Source organism: Lagenorhynchus albirostris, chromosome 8 (genome assembly GCF_949774975.1).
Source record: "Lagenorhynchus albirostris chromosome 8, mLagAlb1.1, whole genome shotgun sequence".
Taxonomy (NCBI): Eukaryota; Metazoa; Chordata; class Mammalia; order Artiodactyla; family Delphinidae; genus Lagenorhynchus; species Lagenorhynchus albirostris.
Genome location: NC_083102.1, coordinates 22613699 through 22627345, shown reverse-complemented (window position 1 = coordinate 22627345; position 13647 = coordinate 22613699). Strand labels below are relative to the sequence as shown.

The window sequence follows — 13647 nt, the reverse complement described above, 5'->3', positions numbered from 1 at the left end:
TTTATTACTGTGAGCAGGCGCTACTCTTCATTGTGATGTGCGGGCTTCTCATTGCGGTGGCTTCTCTTATTGTGGAGCATGGGCTCTAGGTGCACAGGCTTCAATAGTTTTGGAACGCGGGCTCTAGAGCACAGGCTCAGTAGCTGTGGCGCACGGGCTTAGTTGCTCCGCGGCATGTGGGATCTTCCCGGACCAGGGCTCGAACCCATATCCCCTGCACTGGCAGGCAGATTCTTAACCACTGTGCCACCGGGGAAGCCCAAACCTGCTTTAAATGAACATAAAAAGAAAAAACTCTCAAGACAGGCAATTCTGAAAGGGCACCCATGGACCTTTTTCTGGGAAAAAGATTATTTGTTGGGTTGGAAGAAGGGAGAAGGTTTGAGCAGGGCTCCAGCAAAGAAGACAACAAGCCTGGACTCAGCTCTCCAGGGAGAGCCGCTGACCAGCGTGTGTGCTTTCAGTGCCCACTCCAGGCAGCATCTGGTGATGCAAGAAGTGGGGCTAGTTATGGACATCAGGGAAGCATTATCAGAGGGAAGGGCCCTGGGCAGGTGAGACTACCTTCAGAAGGGGACTGGGGCAGCTCTTGGGACTCTTGAGACTCAGCTCTGAGAAAAAGGCAGCCACAATCAGCATTCTCTCCCTCAAAACTTTAACTTTTAAGCCAACTGGAGAAAGTAAGCCACAGAATTATTGAATGGTCAGAGATAAAAGGATCTTAAAGGTTATCTTAGTTCAGCCTCTTACAGGAAACAGGGAAATTACTTGCCTAAGGTGATACAGCCAGGGCTGAAGCCATAACCCGTGTGTCCTGGTGCCTACTCCAGTGCCGCTTCTCCAAGACCATGCCACTACTCCCATATCCCACAAGGGATGCAAGTCTTTTTATGCAGCTACCGTATTAGAAGTCAGGATGAAGAAAGCTCACAGCTGAAATATACTTACTTCTCTCTTATGTTTTTGTTTCCCCTGCTTCTTTTTAAAACATAAGCATTTAGGAGTCTGTCTCCTCTGTTAGCCACACAAAATGTAACAGCTATAAAACCTGATCTGTTTTGCACTAGAGTGGAGGCTCCCATGGAAGTCTCTCTTAGAACAAAACAGATAGCGGGCTTCCCTGGTGGCGCAGTGGTTGGGGGTCTGCCTGCCGATGCAGGGGACGGGGGTTTGTGCCCCGGTCCGGGAGGGTCCCGCATGCCGCGGAGCGACTGGGCCCGTGGGCCTTGGCTGCTGGGCCTGCGCGTCCGGAGCCTGTGCTCTGCAACGGGAGAGGCCGCAGCAGTGAGAGGCCCGCGTACCGCAAAAAAAAAAAAAAAAAGAAAAAACAGCTTTCCTGGGACTAGTTCTAAACACAATATTGAACATTTGCTAGAGGAAGAAGAACATTATTATTTTTGGCCGTGCCGCACGGCTTGTGAAATCTTAGTTCCCTGACCAGGGATCGAACTTGGGCCCCTGCAGTGAAAGTGGTGAGTCCTAAGTGCTGGGCCACCAGGGAATTCGCAGGAGAACATTATTTCTAAACAATATTTCTGAAAAGTTTCCCTGCACCTTTTTGATCCTCAGTCTTATTTCTTTCTTAGGAGAGCCTAATATTCTCAAAAGTCTTGGCTGTTCATTCCACAGTTGATGTATGTCTGCCTTGCTTGCTTCAAATTAATTTGGGAGAGGAGGGGGTAATCTTCCACTCACCAGTAAGCAGTTCACTTCTACACATCTCCCACTCCTACATTCTCTCACATTGTAGACGTGAGAAATTTCCAAGATGTTAGTTTGACCACCAAGTGTGTTAATTGATTTATATAGCTTCTGACACCAGTATATAGGTGCAAGCCCCAAAGCCCAGACTCTTATTTTTGTCCCTGAAAGATGTTTCTATGAGTAGTTACCTGTTTCTGATCTGACATCCATCTGTTATCTCTGGTTGGGTGCTCACAAGCTATCAAGAAACATTCAAGAGAAACACCTGGTTCCAATAAGCCATCTGCCGTTTTTCCTTCCATGCTAGAGAATGAAGCAGTTTACTGCAATATGGTTTGATAAAGGAGGGTGGAGGTTGATTTTTTCAAGAATTAATTGTAATGAATATCAGATCCATACAATATATAGGATTGGCCAAAAAGTTCGTTCGGGTTTTTCTGTAACTTACAAAACCCGGACGAAATTTTTGGCCAACCCAATAGTTTGAAATCTACCAGAATAACTCTTAGCAATTATAAACATAGCTTAATTAAGTGTAGAGTATATGGGGGCAAAATTCTATCATCTCTTTTCTGATGTTAAAGCAGAAAGCTACACAAGAAAGCTTGCTTAAATGAAGTTTCTATGTTCATGTACCATCTTTCTAGCCAGTACTTGCTCTAGGTACAGAGTCTTCTAGGATTGGCAGCTGTGTGTTTTCAGTTGAAGAATATTGCATGCCTGACTGTGTGAAGAGCGGGATGGAAAGGAGGTAGCATTTCATATGGAAGGCCTCACCTAAACTGACCAACAGTGACTTCCATACTTCTGTGGGAAGGAATGCCTTATAGGTGTTGAGATAATGATGAGCATGCCTTATTACAGGAAGCTGGAGACAACAACCAGTTCTGCTGGAGGAACCTCTTTTCCTGCATCAACCTTCTGAGGCTGCTCAATAAACTGACCAAATGGAAGCATTCCAGAACCATGGTGAGTGGAGCTTCAGATCATGGTGTCCACCTAATTGGGTTTTTTTTATCTTTAGTAAATATGGACTTCTCGCTTTGCGAGCTTTATAGATAGACACTGAACGCTCCATAAGACTTAGCACCTCCTAATTCTGGTTACTTATTCTATGATAATTATTTACCGGTCCATTTCTTTTCAGGGAGCTGAATATGGACCCTCCCTCAGGGCAGCTCTGGTAGGGAAGTTAGCATTGTATTTTGGATTATAGTCACGCATCTCAAATGATACAAGTCTAAGATTATTCACTGCAGCAGTTTTTGTAATCATGAAAGATTGGAAAAAACGTAAATGCTCATTAATACCAACTGGTTAAATTATTTATGTACATCCTTATAATAGAATATTAATACAATCATTAAAAAGAATGCGATGGTTCTGTACTGCTGTGGAATAATTTTCAAATATATTGTTAAATAAAAATCAAGGACCTGCTGTATAAAAAATAAAAATAAATAAATAAAATTCAAAAAAAATCAAGGTATGGAACAAGGTGAAAGGGTATGTAGTTGCTATCATTTTTGTTAATAAAAGTAACATACACATACATAGAATTATCTCCAGAGGATACACAGAAAACTGGTAACAGTGGAAAGGGGATGTGTGGCTGACAAAATTTTTTTGCACTTTGAATATTAGAAATTTTGAATTGTGAAATATAAATGGAGTGCTTCCTCTGTTCTTAAAGACTAAGTCTAAGTGGAGCTTGGACCATAGATTTTCCAAAGCTCCCCAGGGTAGTCTGAGGTTAGCCAGGTTTGGCTTAATTTTTCTGTGAGTTGGAAATTCCAAAGAAACTTTAGATCCATATCTTTCTTCATTCTTATCCCTCTTTAAATGGGCAGATGCTGGTAGTGTTTAAATCTGCTCCAATCTTAAAGCGGGCCCTCAAGGTCAAACAGGCCATGCTGCAACTTTATGTGCTGAAGCTGCTAAAAATACAGACCAAGTACCTCGGGCGCCAGTGGAGGAAAAGCAACATGAAAACCATGTCAGCCATTTATCAGAAAGTACGCCACCGCATGAATGATGACTGGGCTTATGGGAATGGTGAGTATTCTCAGAGCTTTTGACCTCTGGGAGTTGCCCAGGATTGAAACAAAACTAAACAGGCGTCTCTACTCTTTTGGTATGAATTGTTACATATTTTAGATGAGAAAATATATGATTATAGTCAGGTGCTATTACAACAAACGTTAAGGCGCTGCCTCAAATTCCAGCACGTACCCTGTCCCATGTAAACTATGAAAATCCATTTTATAGAACAAGTCAATTGAGGGATAATTACCCCTTTTCAAAACATTCCTTTAAGTGACAGGTTTCTCTGAGAGATTTTTTTTTTAACATCTTTATTGGAGTATAATTTCTTTACAATGGTGTGTTCGTTTCTGCTGTATAACAAAGTGAATCAGCTATATGTATACATCCCCATATCCCCTCCCTCTTGCATCTCCCTCCCGCCCTCCCTATCCCACCCCTCTAGGTGGACACAAAGCACAGAGCTGATCTCCCTGTGCTATGCGGTTGCTTACCACTAACTATTTTACATTTGGTAGTGTATATATGTCCATGCCACTCTCTCACTTCGTCCCAGCTTACCCTTCCCCCTCCCCATGTCCTCAAGTCCATTCTCTACATCTGCGTATTTATTCCTGTCCTGCCCCTAGGTTCTTCAGAACCATTTATTTTCTTTTTTTAGGTTCCATATATATGTGTTAGTATACGGTATTTGTTTTTCTCTTTCTGACTTATTTCACTGTGTATGACAGTCTCTCTGAGAGATTTTTAAAAATAAAATAACCTTTTATTATTACAAAGCAGTTAGAAAATACAAGGAAGCAAACACTTTACAATATTACCATATTTATGCCATATTTGAACCGTCCAAAGATTGCCACCAAAATCTTATTGTATGTTCATACAGATTTTTTCCTCTACATATACACATACATTTTATTTATTTATTTATTTATTATTATTATTATTTTTGGTTGCATTGGGTCTTCATGCTGCGCATGGGCTTCCTCTAGTTCTGGCAAGCGGGGGCTACTCTTCGTTGTGGTGTGTGGGCTTCTCATTGTGGTGGCTTCTCTTGTTGTGGACCACGGGCTATAGGCGCGTGAGCTTCAGTAGTTGTGGCATGTGGGCTCAGTAGTTGTGGTTCACAGGCTCTAGAGCACAGGCTCAGTAGTTGTGGCACACGGGCTTAGTTGCTCTGTGGCATGTTGGATCTTCCCAGACCAGGACTCGAACCTGTGTCCCCTGCATTGGCAGGCAGATTCTTAACCACTACGCCACCAGGGAAGCCCTACATTTTATTTAAGTGAAAGCAAATTGTGTATGCTATTTTGTAATCTTCTCTTTTTTTAATTAATTTTAATTGGAGTATAGTTGCTTTACAGTGTTGTGTATAATTTTCTCTTTTTAGTTAACATTATTTCTACCTTTCTATATCAGTACATTTTCATTTTATCTAATAATCAAGTCCATGTTCAGAATTTCCCAGTTGCCCCAAAATATTCTTTAAAGCTATTCTTTTCCAAGTCATAATCCAACCCAGGACCGCAAATTTCATCTGATTGTTATATCCTTTTACTTGTTTTGAATCTAGCAGGGTTCTTTTCCCCCGCCCATAACACTGACATAATTGAAGAACTAGGCCAGTTGTTCTGCAGAATATCCACCTTCTGGATTTGTCTGCTTGCTTCTTTTTTTTTTTTTTGGCTGCGTTGGGTCTTTGTTGCTGTGCGCGGGCTTGCTCTAGTTGTGGCTAGCGGGGGCTCCTCTTCGTTGCGGTGTGTGGGCTTCTCATTGTGGTGGCTTCTCTTGTTGCAGAGCATGGGCTCTAGGCGCGTGGGCTCAGTAGTTGTGGCACGTGGGCTCAGTAGTTGTGGCACACGGGCTTAGTTGCTCTGTGGCATGTTGGATCTTCCCAGACCAGGACTCGAACCCGTGTCCCCTGCATTGACAGGCGGATTCTTAACCACTGCACCACCAGGGAAGCCCCACCTCATAATCTTAACATAAGCTGCATATAGATTTTTTGTGTGCTGGAGGAGGTTCCATGGAATCAGGAAAGTCTTCAGTAACTGGTTCATTCTGGTTCTCCTTGTTGTGCCCCTTCCTGCCTCTTACCATTCCTTGAAAACTGTGATTTTGTTCAAGTGGGAAACTCCTATTCCTAAGGAAAGTTCAATAAAGGGAACCGAGTTGCTGTTTTGGAAAATATAATACATATAACTAGCAAGAAAGTGAAATAATGGAAAGGAAATACAATAAAAAGAAGTCTACCTCCCTCAGGGCCCTCATTTCCTTCTCAGCGGTAATCACTGTTAACCAGTTTCTAGACTCTTCCAAAGATAGTCTCTGCATATATAAGCATATGTATGTGGGCATGTGTATATTTTTTAAACCTGACTGGCAGCGTGTTATATACTTACTTTGTACATTGCTTTTTACAAAAAAGGAAATTCTGAGCAGTTGCATTGTTGGTATCCCATAGACCATGCTCTGTGCTAAGAGGAACAGTGTCCTGAGATGTATACATCTTTTTCTTTCTAATCTTCCCAACACAGACATCGATGCCAGGCCGTGGGACTTCCAAGCAGAAGAATGCACCTTGAGGGCCAACATTGAGGCTTTTAACAGCCGCCGGTATGACAGACCCCAGGACTCTGAGTTTTCACCTGTGGATAACTGCCTGCAGAGTGTGCTGGGGCAGAGGTTGGATCTGCCTGAGGATTTCCACTACTCATATGAGCTCTGGCTGGAGAGAGAGGTTTTTTCACAGCCCATCTGTTGGGAGGAGCTGCTCCAGAATCATTGACTGAGCTCTTGTCAACAGGCATCTGATAGATGGGGGTTGGCTCCAATAAATGGTGCTCTGCCTACCCTGCCCACTCAGCCTTTGTTTCCAGCTCTAGGAGTGCTTGTCCAGGGTAGCAGTGACCCAGCCTTAGGACATCCAGTGTAGTTCAGGACTATTATGGGAGCAGTTAGGCCTGGAGATATAATACAAGGCTGGGAGCCTGAGTGATAAAAAATTGATCTAATTGCCCTGGGGTCATTTGGGTGCCCAGTTGCCCTTGAAATCTCCTGCTGGATCAGTCCTGGACAGGCTCTTTTGTGGGACTGCTCCCTGCTTTCGTCTTGCCTAGAACCACACTAGCCTTTGCTGGCCCCAAAAGTGAGAATAAGTTTACTATGGCATTTGACTCATGGCATTCATCATAGGTAATGGGAAGTGCAGGTCATAAAATAGGGAGAACATTTCCTTCTTGCTCACCCTGGATTACCAGAGGTTTGGCAAACCCAACTTTGAAATTAAGTCTGTATTTTAAATTTAAAATTCTGACGCTCACCTCTTTCTAAAATCATTAGCTCTGAGATGATTTTTAGAGCAACTGCATCTTCTTTGTGAAGGATGATGATTTACTATTACCTAAATACTGCATGTTATAGAAAGGTATATTGTGTAGTGTTTTTCTTTATTAAGAGATCTATGTTCAGTGTGAAAAGTATTTCCTTGTGTACTCTGTATAGGGCATGGAGTGCTCTGCCACAACCAGTACAAAACAGTCAGGCCTCCTCTAAGGATGTTTCATGTTTTTCTGAAACTATTTCAGTCTTAAAATGACTTGAGTACATTGCAGAAAATTATTCTTTTCATCTAATTCATTTTTAAATGACAAGTTATCTACAGAAGGTTTTATTTATTGAGATGGCATGTCCATTTGTGCTTGTGATCGATTTATTTTTTTAATTGAATAGAACAGCGAGAGCATCACAGGTTACCATTTTTCTTTGTCTCCTATGTTGATAAATGATTTTTTTTCCCTTTTTACTGCTAACAGTTTCAAAGTGTCATGTGGGTATTTAGCAATACTGTTTCTACCTAGAAGTATTACACATTTCTTTGAAAATGTAAGGGTTGTTGTACCAACCTCTTTAAACTTCTCCCTTTTACAGCAGAATCACAGTCTTCCCAACCGAAACACGGTTTTTAGAAAAGTTTCTGATTCAATCAGGATCATCTTATTTCTCTTCCGTCCTCAGAATTATGGCATCTATACTTTCAAGCTTTTTTACTTTAAATGCCCCCACCCTGCAACATGGACACTACTGAATGTTTTTTATGATAGCACCAGGCCACTTTAATTGTGCCAGGACGTCTAGTCAAAATCAGCTTATTTACTCCATCCTTTGTCAACCACAGTCTCTTTTGAAGTCAGGATAGATTGCTAATGATTTCCAAAGGAACTATACCAAAATTCTGATTATAGCTTGAATTTCACCCCTTTGTGCTTTACGGGTAGCAGGATTTCTGTTTTTATGGTGAGGTCATGAAGAATGTAAGTATGTAATGGATGAAACTTAAAATAGTCTGTAAATTTTGTCTGAGTAGGACAGCAGTCCTCATTGCAATTAAAGTAATTTACTGAGTATATCATTACTGAACACTATTGAACCCTATTAACCTATGATTTTAATGTGATTTAAGTGAAAAGACAACTTTCAAGAAAAGAACAATTATCAGTCTATTTATTTTGAATAAATAGTATATAGTATTTAATTTAATCAAGAGCAGATAAGTTATCCTCTTAAAAATATGCACGTGGGCTTCCCTGGTGGCGCGGTGGTTGAGAGTCCGCCTGCTGATGCAGGGGACACAGGTTCGTGCCCTGGTCCGGGAAGATCCCACATGCCGCAGAGCGGCTGGGCCCGTAAGCCATGGCCGCTGAGCCTGCGCGTCCGGAGCCTGTGCTCTGCAACAGAAGAGGCCACAACAGTGAGAGGCCCGCGTACCACAAAAAAAAAAAAAAAAAAAAAAAAAAAAGCACGTGAATTCTTTCCAAGGCATAGATGTATGCTAAACTTTAACATTTCATATTTTTTAATAAATCTTCTCTAAGGGAAATTCTCAGTGCAGATGGAAAAACTGAGGCACCAAAGATAAATGATTAGTTTCAAATTACATCATTTTTCTACTGACTTTCTGGGACTAGCATTCAGGTACTGATAGCCAGCCCCATATGTTACAGTAACTGATTTGAATCTCCCAATTTGAGAATACATGTGTGTGGTTAGGAATAAATCAGAGTAACCAACCTCCAATGGTGATTACTGTTACAACACAGAAGAACATTATTTGAGTGATTTATAAAGTAGAAGATTTTTATTTGTGAATATTTCAGTAAAGTTTGTGTTGATTGTTGATAACACTGTTTCTCTACTGAAGTACTTTAATAAAAAGAATTGTACTGGAGTTAGAAATTTGTTCTTTAACTTCTTCAACACAAGAGAATCAAGACATTAGATCTAGAAAGGAAGGGTATAATTAGAGAGATGAATATATAAAATCTTGCATTAGTATTCCCTGGGGCTAGGCTGATATAAACAACTGCAAAATCTCAGTGGCTTATGACAAACCTTTTTCTCTTGTTCTTGGTTCTGGCAAGCAGCTGCAGCTCTACTCAACTCAATTGACTTGCTAGATTAGCTCTGCTCTGTATGTTGTCTCATTCTGGCACTAGGCTGATGGAATAGCCCTTACCTGGGACATACTGTTCTCATAGTGAAGGGCAGGAGCAAAAGAGCAAACCGTACCACGAAAATACATTTAAAGCTCCTGCTTGGGGACTTCCCTGGTGGTCCAGTGGTTAAGAATCCATCTTGTAATGCAGGGGACTTGGGTTCGATCCCTGGTTGGGGAACTAAGATTCCACAATCTGCGGGGCAACTAAGCCGGCGTGCTGCAACTACAGAGCCCACACACTCTGGAGCCCGTGCACCGCAACTAAGACCTGACGCAGCCAATAAATAAATATTTTTTTAAAAAAGAAGAAATTCCAACTGAACAAACACTACTCACAGAATAATAAATAAATAAATAAAGCTCCTGCTTGGATGTGGCACAAGTTAGATTGCTCATAGTCCACTGGCAAAAAGCAGTTCACGTAGGTGAGCCTAACATTGGTCCAGAGAAGCATACTACCTATAGGGAGGCAAGTTGCATATGGGTAGACAGTGAGTCAGAGCAGCTTCCCAGGGAGCTCTTGAGATTGGTGGTGGGACTATCTGAGAGATTCCTTTTTTTTTTTTTTTTGGCCACACTGCACAGCTTGCAGGATCTCAGTTCCCCCATCAGGGACTGAACCAGGCCAGAGCAGTGAAAACCCGGAACCCTAACCATTATGCCGCCAGGGAACTCCCTAGAGATTCTTCTTGAGAATATCAACAGCTTTCCAGTGAATATTTGAAAACACTCATTTCAGTGCTTTATGCTGATACTTGCAGTGTGGCTTTCTTGACCTTTCTTGCCCATAGATCCCCAGCTCTTCCACCTAACAATTATTAATCATTGTTATATAAAGACAAGTGTTTTGATGGTTTCTGTTTTTCCCCCAAGTAGTGGTAAGTTAGAATTCATTCCTCTAGTCCTTCTTGAGATGACCCATATTTACAATAAAACTAGCTGAGATTAAGAATGCACCTGTGGGGAAATTCCCTGGCTATCCAGTGGTTAGGACTCGGTGCTTTCACTGCCAGGGCCTGGGTTCAATCCCTGGTTGGGGAACTAAGACACCACAAGCTGTGCAGCACCTCCCCCCCCAAAAAAAAAGTTCACCTGTGCTTTTGGAACAAAAATGACACTTGTTCATACAACAATCAAACTCACGACTTTGATCTCATTGGATGCTATAATTGATGAGCTCTGTAACCACCTAAATATCCTTAACTTTTTTTTCTAATTAATTTATTTTTTTTGGCTGCATAGGGTCTTTGTTGCGCACGGGCTTTCTCTAGTTGCGGTGAGCGGGGGCTACTCTTCATGGCGGTGCAAGGGCTTCTCACTGCTGTGGCCTCTCCTGTTGCGGAGCACGGGCTCTAGGACCGTGGGCTTCAGTAGTTGTGGTGCGTGGGCTCAGTAGTTGTGGCTCGTGGGCTCCAGAGTGCAGGCTCAGCGGCTGTGGCATGTGAGCTCAGTTGCTCCACGGCATGTGGGATCTTCCCGGACCAGGGCTCGAACCTGTGTCCCCTGCATTGGCAGGCAGATTCCCAACCACTGCGCCAACAGGGAAGCAATCTAAATATCTTTATCTTTTGCCATATTCACAGGTTTCAGGGATGAGGACATGGACATACCTTTTGGAGGGCCACCATTCAACCCACTAAAACTCATCAGACACTAACAAATCGCAATATTGATTCATTTACTCTTATCAGTATTAGAGGTTTAAGGCAAGACCCAGGGAAGTTATTTTTATCCAGAAAATACTTGCAGCTATTGATGTAGTCAAAGGAGATTCAAGTAAAGAAAGAGTTTTAGGCTTGGGTAGAGGATATGACATGAGGGAACATGTGTAAAACTGAAGAATACATTTATGTATTGGTATTTTTGTTAAGATACATGCAAAAAATTCAAATGATTTTCAAAGTACACAAAGAAAAATGTAATCTCCCAACCCAGATCTCTTGTCTCATTCCCCAGAAGTAATCACTGCCAATATTTTTTTCTATTTTTTATTCTTTCAGAAAATCCCCATGATAATACCCATCTCCTCCTCATCGACATTTTTTTTTTACAATTAGAAGCACAATGTACTGTTCTATTCTTGCTCTTATCATTTATCCTGGAGATCTATTTTTCTATATCAATGTTCTCTTCTATGACTATAAATTTAATATATCAAATAATTAAATCAGATAATTCTTCCCTAACACTGCTTTCAGACATTTTCTAGCTAGGAAGAAATGTTATACGAAAGGGTATGGATGGGAAGAATAGGGTGTGTGTGTGTGCGTCTGCATGTGTGTATGTTGTGGTGGTGGATGAGGTGAAGGGAGATTCACTCAGTTCTCATAGCAATAGGCCAAAGCAATCTGAAATGTAATTTTCTACAAGCAGTTTTTCTGGCCATTCAGACACCCCCAGATCCTGTAAATGGAATGAGATTGGGCCTGAGTGGGCTATGGGGAGATGTTCAGCCTATTTGCTCCTTCAGTAATTAGCCAGATTTAAATTTCAAAAAGGAAGAATTTAAAATTTTTACTTTTATAGAAAAGAAAATAAAGTCTTTCAAAGGAACTGCAAGAGTACAAAAGTCATCCCACCTCTGCTCAAACACCTTTGGTGACTGTGACTTTCTTACTAAATAAGATAGCGCCATCTGTCCCCTTGCCTCCAAATGGAAACATTACTTTGAACATTCTGTAACTTTTTGTTCAAATGCTTAATGGAGTCAGGACAAAGATTCTCCATGTGGATGCCTGTGAAAATATGTCTTTGCTGGAAGATGTGAGATGTTTTACCCAGAAAGGCCGTGCAGCATAAGGGCTCAGATTGACAGTGCTGGACCCAACTTGGTGAGTTATTATACCCAGGCTCTGCCTCCATTAGCTGTGTGATAACTGACTAGTTATTTCATCTCTCTATGTCTCAGATTCCCCATCCATAAATGGGGATAATAACACTACCTACTTTCTAGAGTTGTAAGGATTAAATGTGTCAATATAATAGTGCTTAGAATAATGCTTGTTAAACATGAGTGTTCAAAAATTGCTGGTTATTTCCACCTCATTCCCCTCCCTATTAAAGAATCCCCCAGCAAGAATAATAAATAGCATTTAAATTCTCTAGCTCAGGGATCAGCAAACTATAGCCCATGGGCCAAAACTGGCCCACCAACATTTTTATACAGCCTGTGAGCTAAGAATGGTTTTTTATCACATTCTTAAATGGTTGAGGGGAAAAATCCATAGACAAAAAATACTTTATGACACATGAAAATTCTATGAAATTCAAATTTTAGTTTCCATAATAGTTTTATTGCAATACAGCCACACTCATTTGTTTACATGTTGTCTATAAAATGCTTTCATTCTACATCAGCAGAGTTGAGTAGTTGGAAAAAAGAGGACATGAGAACTGAAAAGCCTAAAATATTTACTGAGTTTGCCAACCCCTGCTCTAGATAGTTTCCTGAGTCTGCCCCGCCTGGTCTTACTGTACCCCAAGGTTCTCACTGCTGGGACCCTAGTAACTGACCAGAGATTATCTACAAAGAACATTTTATTTTTTCTGTAACCTCCTCTTCAAAATGAGGGCTATACTGGGTGAAGTGAACAGTGCTATACTGTTGAACTTAATGAGATAAAAAGAAAAAGAGAAGGAAGGGAAGGAGGAAGGGAGGGAGGAAGAGCGACCACCAGAGTAGAGAGGAATAAATAGGAATTTTTAAATGTAACTTCTAACAAAGATAGTTATAGAATATTCTAAGTTTGAATATTCTAAGAATGTGCACTTTAATTCTGGTAATTTATTTTTAAAGAACAGCACAGTTAATGTTACTATTTATAAAGAAGACATAAGGATGTGTACTCATAAACATAAAATTAACTAGTACTTTTCCAATGTGAGTTTGAATAGTTATCTAAATTTAACATCATCTTCCAATTTATACAGGAAGATTTTTTCGGTTCTTGTAGAATAAACGGATCTTAAGTGCTAAACATAAAGAGATTCTTAAGTGGACTGGTGTTTAAGAAAAATGCTTATGTTGTCAATGACATTTTCCTTTGATTCTAACAGTAACCTGCGTTCTTTGTTATAAGGAAGTCAGCCTTTCAGCCCCACCCCCCAGCAGCCCTCCTCACCTCCCTTCAGGTCAATGCTAGGGCTTTCTCCAGTGCAAAGGCTGAAGACCCATTTGGTCAATGGAAGATGGTGCTGCCATTGAAGGTGTACCAATTGTCACTAGACCGTTCATTTTATGTTTCACCTGTCCACTGACAAATCGTGCTTTCTTGTGCTTTCTGTCTTTTTTTTCAGACCTCCAATCTGGAACTCAGGAAAAGCAGGACTAGAACAGATTTGGGAGTGAGCCCGATAGGGGTTAACCTGAGAGAGTTGTGATGACCCAAAGAAGTGTACACAGG

At 41.2% G+C, this 13647-nt stretch overlaps 1 protein-coding gene across 2 annotated transcripts in view; it reads left to right on the top strand.

Annotated features, from left to right (window-relative positions):
- Nucleotides 1–13647, top strand: part of STRIP2 (striatin interacting protein 2) — a 48889-nt gene extending 35242 nt beyond the window's left edge. Inside the window, exons 19-23 of one of the 2 annotated variants that reach the window (XM_060156704.1) lie at nucleotides 2569–2673; nucleotides 3555–3759; nucleotides 6285–6363; nucleotides 11771–12075; nucleotides 13541–13647. In XM_060156704.1, coding sequence (XP_060012687.1) covers nucleotides 2569–2673; nucleotides 3555–3759; nucleotides 6285–6363; nucleotides 11771–11846 — 465 coding nt within the window. In that variant the 3' untranslated portion in view covers nucleotides 11847–12075; nucleotides 13541–13647. Of the gene's footprint in view, nucleotides 1–2568; nucleotides 2674–3554; nucleotides 3760–6284; nucleotides 8970–11770; nucleotides 12076–13540 lie in introns of those variants that run through there. The other variant, XM_060156703.1, reaches the window with a different exon arrangement.